The sequence below is a fragment of the Natrix helvetica genome (assembly GCF_964273705.1).
Source record: "Natrix helvetica genome assembly, chromosome: 2".
NCBI classification, from domain to species: domain Eukaryota; kingdom Metazoa; phylum Chordata; class Lepidosauria; order Squamata; family Natricidae; genus Natrix; species Natrix helvetica.
Genome location: NC_138552.1, coordinates 35070909 through 35093883, shown reverse-complemented (window position 1 = coordinate 35093883; position 22975 = coordinate 35070909). Strand labels below are relative to the sequence as shown.

At 44.8% G+C, this 22975-nt stretch overlaps 1 protein-coding gene across 1 annotated transcript in view; it reads left to right on the top strand.

Moving 5' to 3' along the window:
- The first annotated feature begins 18531 nt into the window (after window positions 1-18531).
- Window positions 18532-22975, top strand: part of PDE8B (phosphodiesterase 8B) — a 63184-nt gene continuing 58740 nt past the window's right edge. Inside the window, exon 1 of the mRNA XM_081945165.1 lies at window positions 18532-19106. Within this exon, the coding sequence (XP_081801291.1) occupies window positions 18810-19106 (297 nt within the window). The 5' untranslated portion in view covers window positions 18532-18809. The remainder of the gene's footprint in view (window positions 19107-22975) is intronic.

The window sequence follows — 22975 nt, the reverse complement described above, 5'->3', positions numbered from 1 at the left end:
CCAGTAGTACAGTTTAACTTTGAAAAGAATGTAAAATCTAGTTTATCCTAAAGGTATGTGCACATTTCCTAAGATCTTTAGCTTTAATTACACTAGGAATTACACTTTATGTTTATAAGAAGCTTTCTCTTTTTCTGCCTAAAAGGTGGGAGTAAAAATCATTCTCAACTTTTTTTTTAACATCAAGCATCGTTAAACTAAGTTACAAAAAAAAATCGGTAGCAAGCTACGCCATGCTGCCTTTTGTCTACTTTTAGATTTTTACTTTTAAGGACAAGCTATACATCCATGCAAAGAAAAGGTTTTGGAATCTAACGTTTCTATTCCCGCCCATTTTGTTTGGATTTAATTTGGATTGTTTTTCCAACTACTTACCTTTCCCGGCAAGATCTTCCAAATTTGTAAGCAGTTTTAATCTACCCAACTTATTTTCAGTAAGTCCTGACGTTTATAAAATGCTCCCGACAACAACAATAGCGTTAGGAAAAGCAATCGCGCTGTCCTTTTAAAAACACAAGAGAGAAAGTATCCTCACCCATTCCCCGATTTTCCCCATCGTCTTCCGCTTTTGAGGCACGGGCCGTCACGTGGTTTGCCTTAAAGAACCCGCGCGCAATTTTATCCCTGCTGTTTTCTGCATTTCAACTGACAATTCCTTTAACTGGCTGAAGGATTCTGGGAGTTGAAGTCCACACGTCTTAATGTTGCCAGGTTTGAGAAACACCGCACAGAGTCTCTTGGTTTCTGGTGCCTTAACTGTTACACCAAGCTGACTCTCCTATTTTATATTTATAGAAAACTTAATCATATAAAGGTGCCACCATATCTCTCCATAGCTCTGCTGGCTGGGGAATTCTGGGAGTTGAAGTCCACAAGTCTTAAAGTTCCCAAGTTTGGATACCCCTGCTCTATATAGCTCATATTTTATATCTTGTAACTCCCAGCATTAAATATATGTAATGTAAAGATATGTACACTGACTCCACAACCTCTGATCTGTAGTGTTGAACAGCCAAAGCCCAAATGCTGTTTGCATTTCTCTGCCAGAAAATTCCATTTACTCTTTAGATTCCCTCAAGATGAAGATGAACCTTTAGAAAAGCCTTAGCAGTGGATTGATGTTTGGCCAGCTAGATTGGATATTAAGGGGGAGAAGACTATTCCCTAGGCCAGGGGTGTCCAAACTTGGGAACTTTAAGACTTGTGGACTTCAACTCCTAGAATTCCCCAGCCAGCCATGGCTGGCTGGGGAATTCTGGGAGTTGAAGTCCACAAGTCTTAAAGTTCCCAAGTTTGGACACCCCTGGCCTAGCCTGTAGTTTGGTGACCCAGAATATGATCTGAGTTTCGCCTGAGTTTCATTTTTAAAGAGATACAGATTAACTAAGCACACCAAATTGTGTACTGCATTTGCAATCTTTTCTGGGATAAGTACAAATAATTCTTGCTCAATAGCTATTCCTTCAGTGACTGTTAGAACTTATAATTGTGCTGAACAAGTAGAAATTATAACCCGCCCTTTGCAGTGTTTCCCTTGTCCCATTTTCACGATCCAGGTGCTCAGCGACATCTCAGAATTACCCACGTGATGTTATTGCATTTAACAACAGTGAGGATTCCCTTAATGACAGCAGCCAGAAGTGCTGGAACTGCTGACACTATGTGCTGTGGTCATTTAAAAAAATATATTTTTATTAAATGTATATTGCTGCCTATTTGCCCATGGCAACTCCAGGTGGCTTACAGACATCATGCTTTATGACTGTGTTGCTTAGCCATGAAAATTCCAGTTCCGATTACCATCATTAACGGAGGACTACCTGTAGTGTTAAACTTCCAGGATTTGTAGATTTTTGTTCCAATTGCTCCTTTCGGCCACTAGAGGCCTCCATAGCTATACAAGAGTCAATCAGCAATCTTGGGTGAGCTGTAAAGAATAAGTGTGAAAGGATAACAGTAATTAAAAATCCTGGTAACTATTTCTTAGCAAAGGAAATTCTGGTGCAATTACCATCATTAAATGAAGACCACGTGAATTTTTTTCATGATTGCCTTTAGAACATTTCCATAAGAGATCTTTGCATCATTTCTAGACTTGGTCAATATTATAGTATTGGTCACGTCCGAGATCTGAACCAATTTATGACTAATTTTTTTTTAAAAGGTTCTTATCTGGTACATCCAAAATTGTAACAAAAGTAATTTACTGATTTGTTTACATGAAATTTGCAGAGCTTGTAGGTGAAAATTTGCCCCACTCAATATCCTGTTCCCATAGGTCAAGGTGAGCCAGCCAATCAGTGGGCGGTGGGCGGGGCAAGCGTGGTGCGGATGGACGGAGGGAAGGAGCAGGAACCAGTTCTAAACGGCATGGTAGATTTGTGGAACCTCTTTTATAGAAGAGGTTAGAACTGGCAAGAACCCACCCCTCACACATAAACATATACATCAGCAGATTTTTCTGCTGATCCCTCTTTCATTTTTGTCATGGTTTCCTGAATTTTTAATTACTTTGCTATAATTTCATTATATTTTATGAACATATTCATCTTTTAGTGTATCTCAAGCTTTGAATTTTGCTGTTTTAATATAAAAACGGCACACTGATATCTCAGATAAAGTCTCTAAATCAGGGTTATCAAACATGTGGCCCGTGGGCCAAATGCATCACGTGCTGGCCACGCCCATGCCTGGTTTAGCAAAGGGGGGGAGTCATGATACATCACATGATGCCGCCGTGACAACGTGAGTCCGACATCCCTGCTCTAAATGAAGAGTTGACATGCCAAGGAATTATACTTAATCAGATCTTTCCAAAAATTATTAATATGTTTTTGGGATCCAAATTCACATTGTGAAACCTAGGAAATTATTCAGTATACAGTAACTGAGATGTCCTATACCTGGCAAATATTATTGAAATGAATTAACATGAACAGGTCTTGATTTTAATTAATACGGTATTGAAGAGAGTTTTATAGATACGTCATCGCCACAAGAGGAAGTCTATGCAGCAATATTAGTAAACTTGCCTTAAGTTGTTTTCTTGGGTCTTCACATTCTCATTCTGTATCTTTTCACTTTCAAAGGACTGCTCAAACTATGCATATTTATGCACAAAGAAGCCTTACACTCCCTGCATAAATAATGATTGCCACAGATTCAGGAGGCACTGGGCCTTCTTGCATTTTGCACTATGGTTCACCTGTCATTCCCTACCAGTGAAATAAAGAACAGGAATAAGAACAGCAGTGAAAAAACAAGTCTTCATAAAATACAGATTCCTTAATTTCAGAGTTTTTGAAAGCACTCAAAAAAGTGTGACCCAAAACTAAGTAGATTTGGCTGACCATAATTTGTTGTCCAGGAGCGTCCAAAGGATGAGATTTTTAAAAAACCAGTCAAGAGAGCAGCTGTAATGGTGCTATCAAACTATCTGTTTTTCTTCCATTCTTTGTACGAAAACTGGTAAGACTGACTATTTATAGGTAAAGGTAAAGGTTCCCCTCGCACATATGTGCTAGTCGTTCCCGACACTAGGGGGCGGTTCTCGTCTCCATTTCAAAGCCGAAGAGCCAGCGTTGTCCGAAGACGTCTCTGTGGTCATGTGGCCGGCATGACTAAATGCCGAAGGCGCATGGAACACTGTTACCTTCCCACCAAGGTGGTCCCTATTTTTCTACTTGCATTTTTACATGTTTTCAAACTGCTAAGTTGGCAGTAGCTGGGACAAGTAATGGGAGCTCACTCCGTTACGCGGCACTAGGGATTCAAACTACCGAACTGCCAACCTTTCTGATTGACAAGCTTTTTTCTGTAGGTATTAAGGAAGCCGTATGCTGAGCAGTCAAGTTGAGTTGACTCCAACTTTATCCTGCAATATTTGGACTGGGACTTGTTAACAGTTGGATTATACTATTGTGATCCTCCCCCCCATTCCATCAGGCAACACTCTTTTATTGTTATAATATACTGGAAGAAATAGATTTTGCAATGTTCTGCACTTTCTGATTATAGGGTTTGTTATTTGCAAAATCCTTAGCTCCTGTCCTTTGAACATCTGGAAGCCACAGGGTGGTGCTTGGACCTTGGCTTCTGCTTTTGGTCTTGATTGTTGTTCATTGATGTTTACATCAATTGTCGTGTTAGCCCATCACCAGCTGGCACTTCTCAAATGATCTCATCTTAACTTGCTGAGCACCTGTATCGCTTTAGGGGCCAAGTATTGTTCTTCATGAGCTTCCTTTGTTTTATTTTCTGGCCATTCATTCTTGTTTGGCTTTGTGTTCATGGGGATAATCCCGACAGCATTAAAGAACATATGACAAAGTTTCCCAATAAACTTTATTTTGAGAATGCCTTGCGCATAGTTATGTTCAGGTGCTGATGGATCAAGAATATTAAAATGGAGAGGGGATTGAGTTTGCTATTACTTTTAAATTTTAATGGCTGGATAAAGGTAATTAGGTTACAGGAATTCATGCTGTACTGTACTAACCTCCAAGTTGAAGATGTATTTGGGATTTATAATATGGAATAACTATCCTTGACAACCATTTCAAAGCCCTGTTACATAGCTTAGCTGCTACAATTGTCATAGATCTGTAGGTCACCTTGGAGATTTAATTTCCTCAGCTGAAATTTGGCAGCAAACCATCAGAATTTGCCTGCACAATTTTCCTTTTAAAAGGAACAAGTACTTTAAAATGTCTTGCTTAGCCACGGAAAAGTTGGGCTCAATTATGGTCATAAATCGAGGACTACCTGTACTGACCTTTAATACCAACTTATAGTATTTCAGTCACTGACTTGGTTGACAAGAATCCCTTGCAGTTGCTGGGTTTTCCCTCCTTCGGGTCCCTAGGTTTTATTCTGGATTCAGTTGTTATAGCACAAAGGTGTCAAATTTGAGGCGTCATGTTGCCATCACGAGAGATTTTGCGACATTTTCCCCCTTCGCAGAGCTGGGGTGGGTGTGGCCTGTGCATGGCGCATCTGGCTTACGGGCCGCCAGTTTGACACCCTTGTTAATATAGCAGAAATGTTGAAGCAAAGGAAAAAAAGATCAACAAGCATGTTAAAAACTACAATGTTGTATGAAAGGCTTTGGAGAGTGAAAAAGTCTTTGCTACCGAAAAAATGTAGAAGCAGGTCACAGAAGAGTCAATTTTGCTAAGAATATTGAATAAACACCAGTACTTCACTGTACTGACCAGCCATTTCTTAGCTGAGGACACCTAAAAGAAAGATCCCATGGGGGCATGAATCAGAAGAAGGGTTTCTCCGTATGTACAAGTATCAAATTGTAATTGCGGAGGACTTTCAGAATAAAAGTGAAATGTGCATTTTATTTCACTGTGTGCTCAGTAGATATTAATCTGCACCACACACACATACACAATGTGATAGATAGATCAATTACAATTAGCTGTCACATTAAATCAAATCTATAGTATGATTTGTTATTTCCTGGGAGTAAACAACTTCCTTCGTAACATTTGAATCACCAATTCTGGCTTAGAAGAACAAATCATACTTTCACTGTGGCTCTTAAATTAATGCAAGAATCTTTGCAGAATACAATTGATTTCAGATGTGAAATAAATGCCCAAAGGAGATTTGACCCCCCAAAAAACCAACCTCAGAATATTGGCAGCTGGCAATGTATTTTCTTTTTATTAGATCTTTGGAATTGAATCAGGTACTTTTTTTTCAAGGATCTTTAGTTCTAAGAATAATGATCCAGTTGGTGACTATTGGATAGGTCAAATTACAAAGCAAACAGACTCGGTGGCTCAGTGGGTAAGACGCTGAGTTTGTCTATCAGAAAAGGTTGGCAGTTCAGCGGTTCGAATCCCTAGCGCCGCGTAACAGAGTGAGCTCCCGTTACTTGTCCCACCTTCTGCCAACCTAGCAGTTCGAAAGCATATAAAAATGCAAGTAGAAAAATAGAAACCACCTTTGGTGGGAAGGTAACAGCATTCCCTGTGCCTTCGGCGTTTAGTCATTCCAGCCACATGACCCCGGAGATGTCTTCGGACAGCACTGGCTCCTTAGCATTGAAACAGAGATGAGCACTGCCCCGTAGAGTCAGGAACGACTAGTACATATGTGAGAGGGGAACCTTTACTTTTACCTTTGATTATTTTGCAGTATCTACTTTTCATCGGCTATCTCATGGTTGCTTTGCAAAAGGTTTTTTTTTTAGCAGGATGTGCAGTCTCATTCATTCATTTAAGATCCTGGCTTCTTTTTGAAACACCCAGAGTACCATGCCTTTTCGTGGTTCTAAGTAGGGTGTTCTCCACCTAAAAGTACCCCACATTGGTACAAAAACCTGGAACGTACTCACCCCAAATACAGCAACCATGCCTTGACTGAAACTGCTTCAGCTATAATGCATGCTCTTCTAAGATTCTTATTTGGGGAAACTGACTTGAGAGTCAAGATGGATTGTTTTTTCTGCTCTAGCCTTCTGAGGCAGATAACAATCTGGAACTGCCCCTATACTATTTTGTGACAGGAGATTGCTGGGTGCTGCTGGAACTTAAGGAAGCTGCAATTACAGAAAAGGCACCGGCTCTTCTTACAACAATGTCAGCAGAAGCCGGAGTCTTTTAAGAATCAGAAATGCAAAGAAAGTGAGATGAGAGAGATATGAAAACTGATAAGAGGAACTGTAGCCATAACTGATCTTAGCTGGAAGTATATATATCCAACATTTCTGTTGCAACATCTAAGCTTTGAAGCAAACAGCCCAGTGAAATGTATCTGGCTTGCTGAGGCCAACCTGAAAATAAATGGACACTGAAAGAAAATCTAAAGCCATTTTGGCTTGAACAGCACTATTTCCAGCCTAAGAATGACTGCTTTAAAAGTGAATGGAAGTAGCCATCAGAGTTTGAATGTACCACATGGAAAGGTAAAGCATGAATGACAATGTTAGAGATACATTAAACAGAAAGGAAAACTGAAGAACAGGGTTAGTACTTGATTTTTTTCTCACGGTAAATGTATTTTAATTATGTTGTGCGGTGGTCAATGTTTACATAATTAGTTTCCCCCTTTATCTCCTCTCTCTGAATGGTACCCAGTCGGTTACACAGTTTCTCCCTACTTCCGTTCCACTAGTGGTCCATTAGTATCAAATACAATTGGATGCTTTAAATTTTGCTAAATAATACAATGGGAGGATTAGATAATGAATGGAATCAATGTGTCCTAAGTGCTGGAATCAGGATTGATTTTATGTTTTATATCCTGGAAATGACCAAACTGTCATTGTCATCTGTCAGGAAATTATGGTTGCTGTTGCTAATTCCAACAAATATATCATTATATTTAACCAATGTCTGACCTGTTACTCTTCTATATGCCCTTGAATTCATGGAGGCAGAGAGTCCCTTGTAAGGATATAAGATAAACAAAGAATAATTTGTTTCTGTTTCAATGATGTATTTTCTATGTTACTTGCAGATTCTGGCTGTAAAACCAACCATTCATAGAAGTGTTTGAAAACAACAGATAAGCTGCTTAATGCTTATGTAGCAATGTGCTTTGTTTTTGTGCAATCTCAGGCTATAGTCCAGTGATCGCTAACCTTTTTGTTGCCACGTGCCAAAAGTGTGCACATACACCAGGGGTGGGTTCCTGCCAGTTCTAAGCTCTTCTATAGAAGAGGTTCCACAAATCTACAGTGCCGTTTAGAACTGGTTCCAGCTCCCTCCCCCCGCCCATCCGCACATCATCAAGATGAAGAGTGAGAGGAGGAATTCTGGGAGTTGAAGTCCACAAGTCTTAAAACTGTCAAGTTTGAACACCCCTGGGTTTTTTTCCCTAAAGGGTTAGGGGTGCAAGGGTCTTGTAACTTGACAGCTTTAAGACTTGCGTGCTTCAAATGCCAGAGTTCCTGAGCCAACAAGAGTGTTGTTAAGTGAGTTTCACCACATTTTACAAATTGGCCACGCCCACCCAGTCACATGGCTCATGTGCCTGTAGAAAGGGCTCTGTATGCCACAGGTTCGCCCACATGGCTATAGTCCATGATCTCTTAATTTACTGCCTCAGCTTATGCCCATTTTTAAACTTTATACAGGAAATCTTCCAATAATCCATTGTTGTATGTTTTTACACATTTTTCCTAGTGGTGGAAAGTTCCATGAACATTGCTAAGAAGCTGTGCTTCCTTATAATAAAATAGAAAAGGACACTTTAAATATCTTTTAAATTTATTGCTTAATTTGGAAATATGAGAACATGTACTAAGGTAGGAGTGACTTCCCTACAATAGACCTAGAGAAAACAAGCTAGACAAATAGAAATGTTATTTTCTAAGTGTTTTGCTTTACCGCTGACAGTTCTCTTTGCCCTTTGCTGGGTACTGTCAGCAGTGATTTTATCATAGGGTACAACAGTGAGAGACCTCTGTAGTTTCCACAATCTCATTTGCTTCCCTTATTTTTATAGACCGCAATGACCGCATTGGGGAAGTTGACAGGCATCCCCTCTGTGGAGCAAATATCTTCCATGATATCTTGAAACTCCTACAATGTGTTTAGCTTTAGTGCTTTGAAGGACTCAGCAGGAATGCCATCCTGCCCTGTGGTTTTATTTGAGTTCATTTACAATGCAATAGCAGAGTTGGAAGGGACCTTGGAGGCCTTCTAGTCCAACCCCCTGCCTAGGCAGGAAACCCTATACCGTTTCAGACAAATAGCTATCCAACATCTTCTTAAAGACTTCCAGTGTTGGGGCATTCACAACTTCCAGAGGCAAGCCATTCCACTGATTAATTGTTCTAACTGTCAGGAAGTTTCTCCTCAGTTCTAAGTTGCTTCTCTCCTTGATTAGTTTCCACCCATTGCTTCTTATTCTGCCCTCAGATGCCTTGGAGAATAGTTTGACTCCCTCTTCTTTGGTTCGTTCGTTGTGAACGAACGTCATTCCGATCAGTGTCTGACAAGCAAAATCATTGGGAGAAGCTGGATTTGCTTAATGACAGCACGATTCACTTAACAACTGCATGATTTGCTTAACAATCATGGCAAAACAAAGGCGGAATAGGATACAACTCACATAGCTGCCACCTTACTTAGGAACAGAAACTCTGGCCCTAACTGTGGTTGTAAGGCAAAAACTACCTGTAACTGATTTCAGTCCTCCATATATCTTTCAAGAACCATCTATTGAATGCTAATCCGTCATGCTCGGGGTTGTGTTCTGGCCGTCACTACTGCCAGTTCGCTTGTGGGCATGCCGCGCACATGCTCGATACGTGCGGACCTGCAGTACGAATAGTTTGACTCCCTCTTCTTTGTGGCAACCCCTGAGATATTGGAACACTGCTATCATGTCTCCCCTAGTCCTTCTTTTCATTAGACATACCCAGTTCCTGCAACCGTTCTTCATATGTTTTAGTCTCCAGTCCCCTAATCATCTTTGTTGCTCTTCTCTGAACTCTTTCTAGAGTCTCCACATCTTTTCTACATCGTGGTGACCAAAACTGAATGCAGTATTCCAAATGTGGCCTTACCAAGGCATTATAAAGTGGTATTAACACTTCACGTGATCTTGATTCTCTCCCTCTGTTGATGCAGCCTAGAACTGTGTTGGCTTTTTTGGCAGCTGCTGCACACTGCTGGCTCATATTTAAATGGTTGTCCACTAGGACTCCAAGATCCCTCTCACAGTTACTACTGTTGAGCAATGTACCACCTATACCAGGGGTGTCCAAACTTGGGAACTTTAAGACTTGTGGACTTCAACTCCCAGAATTCCCCAGCCAGCATGGCTGGCTGTGGAATTCTGGGAGTTGAAGTCCACAAGTCTTAAAGTTCCCAAGTTTGGACACCCCTGACCTATACTGTACCTGTGCATTTTGTTTTTCTTGCCTAAATGTAGAGCCTTACTCTTTTCACCATTGAATTTCATTTTATTAGATAGTGCCCAATGTTCAAGTTTGTCAAGATCCTTCTGTGAGAAGGATCTTGTGAGATTGCTTTCTTGATCTCATAAGTAGAGGGAGTCTGGTCTAGGGCAACCAAGGCTGGCTGCTTAGGAATCTGCTGTGGATAGTCTACTGCAGGGGTCTCCAACTTTGGCAACTTTAAGCCTTGGTGGACTTCAACTCCCAGAATTCCCCAACCAGCTTTGGAGACCCCTGGTCTACTGAGTAGGTTAGAAAAGTGTTCAACCCAGCCATTTTTTCAGTCCTCTCTGATCTTTTATCAGGCTTGGCCCATCACATGACAGCAAGAGGGAACTTCCTGATTTAGAAGGACCATAAAGTGCTTTATGGCACTGAATAAACCCTCTGGTGGCACGCATGTCTGCATAACTCCACCAGCTCAGCCTTCCTCTGCCACAACTTGTTCTGCATTACTTGAGGTTCTACGTGTACTTTGGACAGTAGGTGTTTAAACGTGTCTTTCTTGGAGACAGATGATATATCATTCTGTCGGTCTGCATTGGCCTTGTTCTTGGCCTAGAGGGCTGTTGAAATTGTTTTGTGAGTTTCATCAAACCAGGATATGACCAGTTTTTTTTTAGTAAGAGTACAGCTATTGTAGTGTACATGATGACATCTTCAAACTGTGTTCACTTTTCAGAATAGGCTCCTACAAGCAGTAAATGAAGTCACCTTGTAAACATTGGATTTGGACTGCATCTTGCAGTCTGCTAAATATGAATGATGCTCCGATAGTCCTTGGTAGCTTACAATATTAAAGAGATTATGTGCAGGTTGAGAATTGACCAGAGCAGCCTATGATCTGTCCAGTTTTCAGCACCTCACACAATCCTGGTAATAGTGACATCTTTAAGGTCGTGCTGACATACAATAGTTAAGTACATACCAGTGTTTGGACCTCGGATGCATGCAGGTTGTTGCAAGTCTGAACATTGTGTTAGTGATGCACAGGTTGTGCTCGAAACACTTACTCAGAAGCAGTAGGCCATTACTGTTGACTTTTCTCACCCCGTGTCTGTCAAGGACTCATTTCTTTTCTTGATCTGAAAATCGGTCAGTTATCTTAGTAGTTGTTCTTAGGATTGATATGCGTTATTATTCTTAAAGCTTCTATTTGAACTATTGTCATTGTATCAAAATTCAAAATGAAAATACAGAATTCAAGGCTGATAACAGTTAAACGGAGGACAGTACTCCAATTTTCCTTCTCTGAATTATTATCTTCTAAAGCAGTGTTTCTCAAACTTGGCGACTTTAAGTCCTGTGGACTTCAACTCCCAGAATCCCCCAGCCAGCATAGCTGGCTGGGGAATTCTGGGAGTTGAAGTCCACAGGACTTAAAGTCGCCAAGTTTGAGAAACACTGTTCTAAAGTATGGAAAACATCTGTATTAATCCTGTGAATGTCAGAATTAGCTGCATTCATACATTAGGAATACATAGTGCTTACAAGGCACCTATATCTAAGTGTCCTTAAACTTGTGTAAATACCTAAGACTAATAAATAATTAAAGAACATACTTGTAAATTATGTTGCCAAATAGGCCTAAATTAAATTGATAAAAAACCTCAAATATTATTCCATATATGTATGGAATATCTATATGTACCGGTAATGATTTCTTTCTCCTTTCATTTTTTATAATTACAATTGAATAGCAACTTTTAGAGAGGCTCTGGATCTCTTCTTTTTTTCCCCACAGAAAACCATAGGACTTTGAAGTTATAGTTGTATCCCCTTGGTTTATAGCAGTGGTAGGGAGTCCAATGCTATTGGAGCAAATTGCCTCTCTTTCCGTGGTAATGAGGCTTAACACAATTTCTTCATACAGTCCTGATCTTGAAGATAGTTCATCAGCTTCATCTATGACTATAAAGGTTCTAATGGGATCTATCTGTTCAGATCATGTAAGATCAGTTCTCTCTGTACTCACTAGCTACCAGTCTATTTTTGAACTCAGTGCTGGCTTTAAATTTTAAAGCCTTAAAAATATGGAATCATATCTTACTTATTTTACCTCTCTTCTGCCTTCCTCTATGACTCCGCCCAGGAGTTTTATTTCATTAACACATTTTTGTATTTCTTTGCCTTTTGAGATTGCAGAGGGTCAATTATTTCAGTTTCTCAAACTCAGCAACTTTAAGATGTACAGGTAGTCCTCGACTTACAGCAGTTCGTTTAGTGGCTGTTCAAAGTTACAACGACAATTTAAAAAGTGACTTATGATCATTTCCCACGCTTACAACTGTTTACTGCATCTCCATGGACAAGTGATCAAAATTCAAACGCTTGGCAACTGACTCATATTTATGACGACTGCAGTGTCCCAAGATCATGTGATCACCTTTTGCAACTTTCTGACAAGCAAAGTCAATGGGGAAACCAGATTCATTTTTACAACCATGCTACTAACTCAACAACTGCAGTAATTCACTTAACAAATGTGTCAAGAAAGATCACAAAAAGGGGCAAAATTCACATAAATGTTTCACTTAGCATCAAAAACGTTGGGCTCATTTGTGGTTGTAAGTCGAGGACTGCCTATATGGTTTTCAGCTCCCAGAATTCCCTAGTCAGTATACTACCTGGGGAATTTTGGGAATTGAAGTTCACACATCTTAAAAGTTGCTGAAGTTAAAAACCCTGGGTTATAATCCACCCAAGATTCAAAAAGATCTTGTAAAGAAATGCTATCCTTGTGCTCAATAGCTTCCCCCCCCCCAAATGACACCTGGTTCAATGTTGTTAGATATTTACATAAACCGTTGTAGTCTCCACTCAGGTCCGCCACTAGGGCGGGAACAAGGGGTTGTTCTGATTGGACGGGAGGTCTGCCAGCTCCCTATAAAAGGGGAGCTGCCCGACCCCATAGCAAGCTGGATCACTATAACCTAACTAATAAAGAACTGCAAGTCACTACCGTCTGAAGTCTGTTCTCTCGTTGCCCCAATCTAACACTGGCGATGAAGGTGGGATCGAGAGGCAGATAGGACGAAGATCTACCACCAGAATCTACGGATTTGATCCAGCCCAGAATTCGGCGGAAATTCCGGCAGCCATCTCAGCGCGGCAAATTCGAACGCAGGACAAGATGGCGATGCACGCTCCACCAACTCCATACAACCCAATAACCGAGCATTGGGAATCCTACATGCTGAGATTCGAATGCTTCCTCAAGGCAAACGATCTCATGGGAGTACCGTACTCCCGGAAAAAGAATATGTTCCTGAGCTACTGCGGTCGAGAGGTCTTCGAGACGGCCAGGGATCTTTCGGAGCCAACCCCCATCCAGGCGGTAACATGGACAGCGCTACAACAGACGCTGCAGACGCATTTCGCGCCAAAACCTTCCTGCCACATTCGCCACCACGAATTCAACATGCGGAACCAGAAGGCGGACGAATCCATCAACCAGTATGTTGCAGCGCTCCGAAAAGCAGCAACGCATTGCGAGTTCAGGGACCTGGACGAGCATATCCTAGCACGCCTCATATGCGGGTTAAGGGACATTTCGTTACAAAAACGCTTGTTGGCCAAATCCAATTTAAACCTGCAGATTGCGCTAGATGAGGCAAGAGCTTCGGAATCAGCGGACAGATCTACGGAAACGCTACAATGCGGGTACAGCGCACCCCAATCCAGAACCAGACAAACCCGGGTGCATCACGAGGCCACCGATCAAGAAACCGAGGACAGCGAGTGCGAAGACAGCCATCACATGCGCAACAGCCACACAAAACCGGCATGAAAATTCGAATCCCGTTTGCCGCCCTGCGCAAGCTGCGGAGGGAATCATCCCCGGTCTACCTGCCGATTTAGAGACGTTGTTTGCTCACGTTGCGACAAAATCGGACACATTGCAAAGGTGTGCCGGAGCGAAGTCCCTGCTACAACATGGCAACCGCCATCGAATCGCCGACAGAAGCCCATCCCACGGGCTTGGCGAAAAAACAAAGGGCGCCCAGAGAGAGAATCAAGGGAGTCAGCCGAGAGAGAGTATTTCCAGAGAACCGAGAGAGAGTATTCCCAGGGAGCCGAGAGAGAGTATTCCCAGAGAGAACCACTAAGAACCTATCTCACCACGATAGGACAGGTCCGCACAAAGCGACCTAAAAAGCTGAAACTCACTGTCCTCCTGGAGGACTCCCCTTGCGAGCTTGAAGTCGACACGGGATCATCATTGACGATCATCTCGTGGTCAGCGATGAAAAAGGCGATTCCGAGCCTAAAGAAGCGCCAACTGCGAACACCAGACATCCTGCTTCGAGACTACCAGGGGAACAGGGTCCCCATCGTGGGTCAAGGCATGTTCCGAGTGCAGTTCAAAAACATCACAGCCCAGCTGCCCGTGACCGTTGCCAGCGTGCCATTACAAAGCCTCCTGGGACTGGATTGGTTCGAAGCCTTGGGGCTAGAAGTTACCGGAATCAACGCCGTGGGAAACAGCAGCGCTGAAGGAATTTTTAAGGAGTTCGAGGATGTGTTCAGCCCCGGTCTTGGTAAGTATGTGGGAAAACCAATCTCATTTAATTTGGATCCAAATGTGGCGCCTATCAGGCTAAAATCTAGGAGAGTGCCTTTTGCGCTCCGTCCCAAAATCGATAAGGAAATTGATAAGCTGGTAGAGCAAGGAATCCTTGAACCAGTAGATCACGCTCGCTGGGAAACCCCAATCGTGACCCCCGTTAAGCCAGATGGATCAGTCCGCATCTGCGCGGACTATAAATGCACAATCAATGTCGCCCTACAACAAAGCACATATCCTGTGCCCGTAGTACAGCACCTATTGCACTCGTTGGGGCCAGGAATTTTTTTTGCAAAACTAGACATGGCACAAGCGTATCAGCAGCTGCCAGTGGATAGCGCCATGGCGGAGGCCGAAACTATAGTGACGCACAGGGGTGCTTTTAAATGCAACCGGTTACAATTCGGTGTAAGCATCGCTCCGGGATTGTTCCAAAGCATCATGGAACGGCTTTTGCAGGGCATACCAGGAGTCGTCCCTTACTTCGACGACATCTTGGTATCGGCCACAAACGAGGAGCAATTATTAAAGCGTGTAAGGACTGTTTTGGCCAGAATTCGAGAAAAGGGTCTCCGCCTAAAAAAGGAAAAATGCCAAATTAACGTGCCCAGCGTAGAATTCCTGGGTTATAGGATCGATGGACTGGGGATACACCCGACATCAAAAAAAATTAAGGTGATCCAGGACGCCCCCGCACCACGAAATCAGACCGAGTTGCAGGCCTTCCTCGGACTTCTTAACTTCTACAGCGTCTTTCTCAGACAGAAAGCTACCGTCGCTGAGCCATTGCACCGACTTCTAGCAAAGAACGCAAAATGGACCTGGGGACGTTCCGAGGCAGCCGCATTCGCTGCAGTCAAGCACCTGCTAACAGCCAACTCTCTGCTTATCCAGTACAGCCAAACCCTACCACTGGTGTTGACCTGCGATGCCTCACCTTTCGGCGTGGGCGCAGTACTCAGCCACAGGATGCCAAACGGGAACGAAGCGCCCATCGCTTTCTACTCAAGAACATTGTCTTTGGCGGAACGCAACTACAGCCAACTGGACAGGGAAGCGTTAGCCGCTGTGGCTGGAGTCAAGCGGTTTCACGAGTATCTCTACGGCTGCGATTTCGAACTTATAATGGACCACAAACCATTGCTGGGTCTACTGGCGGGAAACCGCCCCACACCGGTCTCCCTCTCCCCGCACATGACCAGGTGGACTGTTTTCCTGGCTGCGTATTCCTACAAACTGGTACACCGACCGGGTTCTACATTAGGGCACGCAGACGCGCTCAGCCGCTGCCCGTTACCAGAATTGTTGGCCGACCCCACTCCAGAAATACCAGTCCTTTTAATTGACTGTTTGGACACAGGGCCAATATCTTCTGTGGACGTTGCTAGGTTTTCTGCTAAGGACAACGTAATCAGACAAGTACAAACTTGGGTATGGAGGGGGTGGCCCAAAGGGATTGTGGGACCCGAATTCAAACTGTTTTGGTCTAAGCGTGATGAACTGTCGGTTTTGAAAGGTTGTTTACTGTGGGGGGATCGAGTTGTTGTACTGCACAAACTGCGGAGAAATGTATTGGAAGCTTTGCATGTAGGGCATCCAGGGATCGTACGGATGAAAGCATTGGCTAGGAGTTACGTGTGGTGGCCTAACATGGACAAGGAGATAGAGGAATCGGTGGCCACTTGCAATCCATGCCAGGAGTCCACGCCAGCCCCCCCTGAAGCGCCCGCTACGGAGTGGGACAAACAGCAAACACCCTGGTCGCGAATACACATAGATTTCGCAGGGCCAGTTCAAGGACAAACGTTCCTAATAGTTGTGGACGCATACTCCAAGTGGTTAGAAGTAGTCCTGATGACTTCGATCACGGCAGAGGCAGTCATCAAGGTACTACGGCGACTTTTCGCCACGCACGGCCTGCCCGACCTCCTGGTCTCCGACAACGGGCCCCAGTTCACGGCCATGCAATTCGAAGCATACTTATCTAGTCAGGGAATTCGGCATGCCCTTGTCGCGCCATTCCATCCGGCATCGAATGGACAGGCGGAAAGAATGGTGCGCGCTGCAAAAGAGGCCGCTAGGATGGGCCTGGGTGATTGGCAAACACGAATCAATCACTATCTTTTAATCCAACACATTACCCCTAGCGCCACGACGGGAAGGAGTCCCGCTGAACTCCTCATGGGTCGTCGGTGAAGGTCTCACCTAGACCGACTACACCCAAATTACTCTGCCACATCGCCCCCAGACTCCACAAGCAAAATTCAGAATTTTAGCATAGGGGATTCAGTATACGCCCACAACTATGCAGGGGGGACACTGTGGATTCCGGCAAAGGTAATAGGCATCACCGGCCCTCGCTCCTACTTGTTAGAATTGGAAGACGGTAGGAACTGGAAAAGACACATCGACCAACTCCGAGGTCGCCTGACACACTCCAACCTACGATCATCGAACGAAGAACTCATACCATCGGAAAGATTGCCGATACAACAACCCGACTCGCCCATCGCAGACGACTACAACACAGCGGAGCCAGGGGTGGGACCTGAGACCGACGAAAGAATGGAGCAGCCTCCTAGCGAAGGGAATCTACAATCCCCAGCCGGAACAGTGGAACAAAAAGAACACTCCGATCCTGCGCCCGCTCCGGCGCAACCAGAACTACGCAGGTCCACCCGTGCAAGGCAGAAACCAGCATACTTACAGGACTTTGTCACTAACCGGAACACTCCATCTAAGAGGGGAGGGGTGTTAGATATTTACATAAACCGTTGTAGTCTCCACTCAGGTCCGCCACTAGGGCGGGAACAAGGGGTTGTTCTGATTGGACGGGAGGTCTGCCAGCTCCCTATAAAAGGGGAGCTGCCCGACCCCATAGCAAGCTGGATCACTATAACCTAACTAATAAAGAGCTGCATGTCACTACCGTCTGAAGTCTGTTCTCTCGTTGCCCGAATCTAACAAATGTACTGTATTTTATTTTTGAAGCCAGTTTTTTTGTAATCCAAAGACATTCCTTGAGTTCATAATCCAGAAACTATAGGATGGCTGGTATGTTTGAAGAAAAGGAGCCCCTGCTGAAACCCACTCAGTGCCCACAGATTCTCATTAAGGCAATCTGGAGAAAACAAACTAATGGCAAATTTGGAAGAGCATTCAAAGAAAACTCTGGATTTGCCAGGGAGAAAGGGGGTAAAGTTTCGTTCAAGGAGAATGAGAAGGCTCTTTGTCACTTCACACAGTATTGTACTCTGTGTTTTCCCCAGTGGGATGAAGTAGTTGACTGGGCTACCAGCTGCTGTTCCAGTCCAATATTTTTGGCCTCCTACCAAAAGTTGGGGGGGGGATTCTTTCTCTTCTAGGAAGGGAGGCTAAGATAGATAAATGCAGCCCAGCTGATCGGCCTCTGTCTGTACTGAAGGGGTGGGCAATGGTGGATTAAGGCTCACTGGTACCCCAAGCACTGACAAATCTTGGTGCCCCTCCTTTGTACCTACTGTACAAATCTTCACTGGTTTTTTTTCGCTTTCTTTCTCAACTTCGTGGTGCCCCCTTTGGGCCTGGTGCCCTGAGCACGTGCTTAGTCTGCTTAATGGTTAATGGTTAATACACCACTGCTCGTTCTCCTTTCACAAATATTCAGCTCGTCCGCCCTTATTCTCAGGCGAAACGGGTGGCAGCTGCCCCAGGGCGCTGGAAGCAGAGGCTGCCTGCAGAAGATACAAGAGGAACGGCGCCCGGGCGCCCGGGATAGAGGATAAAGGGACCGCCGAGGTAGAGACGAGGAAGCCGAAGCGCAGTTCTAAGGGGACGCTGAGCGGTTCCGGAAGGCGAGTTGAGGGAGCGGGGAGCGGCGGCTGCCGGCTGGGTTGGGCTGCGCAGCGCCGGCCGCCTGGCCACCCTGCTCCAAGTTTCCGTCAGGCGGGCAGCCTCCGCCTCCTCCCTGACGCGGGCGGTGAGGGATGCCCTCATGATGGAGCGCGGCGGACTCGCACTCCCGTCTCTGCCTGGCGGCGGGGAAGGACAGGGCGCCTTCGCCGCAGGGGAACAGCACTGCAGGGACCGGCGGGGCTCTCCGGGGGGCTGCTGCCTGCGCCCCGAGTCGGGCAGCGCGTAGCCTCCGCCGACGGGAGAGAAGGAGATGGCGAGTCGCAATCGCCGTCGCCGCCGCCGCCGCCGCCCAAGGCCGACGGCCGAGGTCCCCGCTCTAGGCTGAGCTGCCCGCTCCGCTCGGCGTTCCGCAGAGCTGCGAGGGCGTCTTGGTGTGGCCCCCGCCGTCTTGTTCGGTCGGTGCGAGGGCGGCGCGGCGGAGGGATGGGCTGCGCCCCCAGCATCCACGTCTCGCAGAGCGGCGTGATCTACTGCCGTGACTCGAACGAGTCCAATTCGCCGCGTCAGACCACCGCCGTCTCGCAGGGAACGGCCGCCACCTTGCACGGGCTCTTCATCAAGACAGACGCGGCCGACTCCATCCCTTCGGTGCTCGCCTACCAGAGTCGCCAGCCGCCGAACTGCCCGGCCTACCCGCGCAGGGAGATGGGCAGGAGCGGGGGTCGCCACTGCTGTGGCGTCGTCGAGGCGGAGACCCAGACCAGCCAGAGTAGCGTCAAGGTAAGGGCTGCGCCTGCTGCGCGCGATCCAGATCTGTTGCAGCTAGCTGGAAGACGGAGCAGCCTTCCTTCCACCGGCTTCCCTCCAGATGTGTTGAAACAGACTCCCTAGGGTTGTCATTATCCTTCTTTGATGTGCAGGTGTGTAGGTCTGGGACTGACATGGGGATAATGGAAGCTGTAGTCCAACACATTAGGAGGGTAGGGGGGGAAGGTCAGAAGGTCATGAGATTGGGCTGAAGAGGAAGAGCCTCATGATGAAGAAAAGGACGAGCTTTGAGCTTTTCTGTCCTTCCCTCACCAGAGGTCATCCTTTCAGGTAGCAGAGACATTTTGAGGAAGTCACGGTAACAGAGATTTCTAACTAACAACTGACCCTATGGTCAAAATAGTAATTATCTCAGTGGGACTCTCAACATTTCCCAGAAGAAGAACTTTACTTGGGCAATTTTTCCCCTCACATTTTCTCTCCAGTATTCCTTAACTTCCAGTTAGGAGTCACTCGTTTGAAATAACCAGCCAAGCCAGAAGCTCACTCCTGAGTACTTTTGCCAAGTTTATCTCACACTCCCTTTCATAATTTAGTCCAGATTCTCTTATTGGGTTCAGCAGCTGCAGCTTTTGTTTTCAACATAGTCTCGAATTCCAACACATCTGGCTTCAGCCGAGGAAAGGCTGATTTAAAAGCTGCTCAGATCCTAAAAAGGAACAGATGAAGCGCCTTGAGCCACCTAACTTAAAAATGTCTTTGGGCTGTTCAGTCAAGTTTTTTTTATCTGTTTCCTAGGAGACGAGCAATAAAAGCCACAATGAGACGAGGGGACTAGAGAAAAGCAGTGTGTTTAGTCTCCTACATGATATTGCTTTGGCTGTTGGGGCAGCCAAATGCTCCCATGCTCTACAGAAGGTGATAAGGGAAAAAGCATGATCAGAAAGGCTGCAGCAAATGCACATAGGATGCAGTGGTTGCCATGGCATCCAAGGACTTACTTCTTCTCCAGGTTTTTCTGTCTGGTCAGGTACAAGCACATTGGCCAACGTCCTCTCCTATCCATTGGGTGGTGGGAATCATGTTGAAATTCAGGGTTAAGTTTTTGTATATTTTGGGAACTTTATTGCGTTTACCTTTATCAATCCATGTACTTTATCTACCAGAATGCATCTCAAATGCACCTTTATCTAAATATACATATGCTATGGTGGAATATGAGTTAAAACAGAGCCACCTTATGAAAGCACGAAGTAAGTAAAATCTCCCTTGAGAGAGGGAGGTCAATTCTTGGTGACTATGTCGACATGTCCATTTATTTTCTTAACAACAATAGAGAATACATAAATTCATTTAAATTGGTGCAGGGATGAAGGATAATATTTGTATAATTCCTCCAGGAAGCACTTTCAGTATTCTTGGAAAACTGTCAGATGTTAGTAGTAACTTTCATTTATCAATACATTAGATTGTTGCTACTTAATAGTATTTTGTCAGCATATAAACTTTTATCTTCAAATAATTTCAATCATTTTATATCAAACAGATTTTCTAGTTCATTTTTGTGATCTGAGTTTTCTAAATGTTGCCTCTTCTCCCCCCTCCAGCAGAGCTCCGGCACCTCCCGTGTCCTGTATGTCCGGTGTAGTGTCATCAGGTTTATCTAGGAGGACTTTATTTTTTTCCATGAAGGCCTCAGCCTCCATAGTTGTATTGATTCTAACTCTCGTGTCCTCCCAGAATATTAGGATACCTTCTGGGAAAAGCCATCTAAACCACACCCCTTTCTGGTATAATTTATTCGCTAAAAGTGAATACCTTTTTCTTTTATCTCTAACTTTCTTTGGGATCTGTTTCAGAATGGCTATTTCTCTATCCTTGTATTTTAAAGCTTGCCCCCTTTGTGCACTCAGAATCTCGTCTCTTGTGGTCTTTCTGAGAAATTTAATGTGTACCTCCCTTGGAACGTTGTGTGTTCTGGCGTATGCTGAGTTTACTCTATAGACCACGTCCATATCCCACGCCATCTGTTGTCTGTCTTTTTTAATATATTCAGCCAATAAATTTGACATAATATCCCTCAGATCTTCATCGTCAGCCTCAATTACATTTTGAAATCTAAGGAAAAAAGACATCCGTTCAAATTCCATTTTTATCTGGTGGTTCTCAAGTTCTTGATTTCCTTTCTGCACCCCCTTCACCTCTTTTCTCATCTCAGCCGTCCCCTCCTCCAAAAGTTCCAGTCTCTGTGAGTTTTGGATCGCTCGATCTTGGTTCTCTCTGAGCTGCTCGTTCATTTCTTTCAATTGATTTTTTAAGTCCTCCTGCCCCTTTAAGTGTTGTTGAAACATCTGTTGAAAGTCCACCTCAGGGGGCTTAGGCTGGAACAGAGAAGTTAGTGTCTGTTGTCCGCTGGGGCTGGACGTCGAAGATGTCAGGGCGGAGCCAGCAAAACCCGGTTTCCCCGGTGGTGGTCTTTTAGGTGGCATTGTAGTAAGCAAAGGTCAGAGATGAGAATGTCAGTACAGAGGGGAAACAACTGGGAAGGTGGATAGCCGAGAGAGATCGCGAGGCAGGGAGTCCAGGCATATAAGGACCTTTTCTCAATTCTAGATCCGGGCAATAAAGCAATAAAATCCTTTGTTCCAAGTCCAGGGTAAAATGTAACACGAGATTTCTCTGAGTGTCACGGAGACAGACAAGATGCCAGCAATTTCTGTGGATGGAGTCAAATTTCAAGCACATGAAGATGGCGGAAGTGTGCCATCTTGCCCTGCCAGCTCCGGGATCAGGAGACAAGAAGCCAAAAGTTTTCAAAGTTCAAAGGAAACAGATCATCACCTCATTTTCACAATTGCAGTAGAGGAAATCTGCTGTTTGCTATGAGGGTGATTCCATTCCAAGGCTCCCCCCTCCTCCTCTGGGGGCAGAGAGCAAAACAGTTTAAAGCCGCTTGTCCAAGGGGGGGGGAAATCCCCCTCCCTCCAATCACACTTCCCAGGAACAGGTTGAAAGTTTTTCTAAAAGGCTGACAGTCTTTTTGTTTTCCTTCGCTCATAAAAGGGAACAGGGGGAAATCTCCATCTCACCGCATTGCAACTGCATCCTTCAAATCTTGAGTTTTCTTCCAGCTGCCTCAACGCGAAGACGCTGCGGCGCCTTCCCTCTTGCCTCCCGATGCCTAGGGCGATGCGGGGAGCCCCCCCGACCACCGCCAACACAGGGGGTCCCCCGCTATGCCGCCCCCTCGGCAGGAGTCCCTCCAGGGCGTCCTGTGGCCCCCCCCCAATCAAAGGGGTGCCCACCAGGAGTGCGCGGGGCGAGCAAAGCTTGCCCGTCGCGTACCGCAGCCGGAACCGGAAGTCCAAGAGTTTGGGAATCTTGTGCTCTTAGCCTTATTCGCTGTCACCAACTGGAGTCAAGTTCAAAATATCTGGACTTGTTTGCTTTTTTCTTGGTTAGAATATAGAACTTGACCTAAGGCCCCTGCTTCCTCATGTAATTTACCTGAAATAGTTATTGACTCTAAGCGTATCTTTCTTCTATTCTGATGTTTACACGGGAATAACTTGTTCATTTCTTGGAACGCTCTGGTGGAATTTTAAGAAATAAGGGCAGGAGTCATTTATATGCTTCTTTGAAATTTCTAACCATTGCATTTTCATTAAAAAAATTAGAATATATATTGGACATTTTGAAATACATTTTGGAGTGGAACTGAAAGAAAGGAGAGAAGAGGCTAACAAAATAGCAATAGCAATAGAACTTAGACATATAGTGCTTCATAGTGCTTTAGAGTCCTCTAAGTTATTTACAGAGTCAGCATTATGCCCCCAACAATCTGGGTGCTGGTGAGAATTGAACTGCTGGCAGTCAGCAGA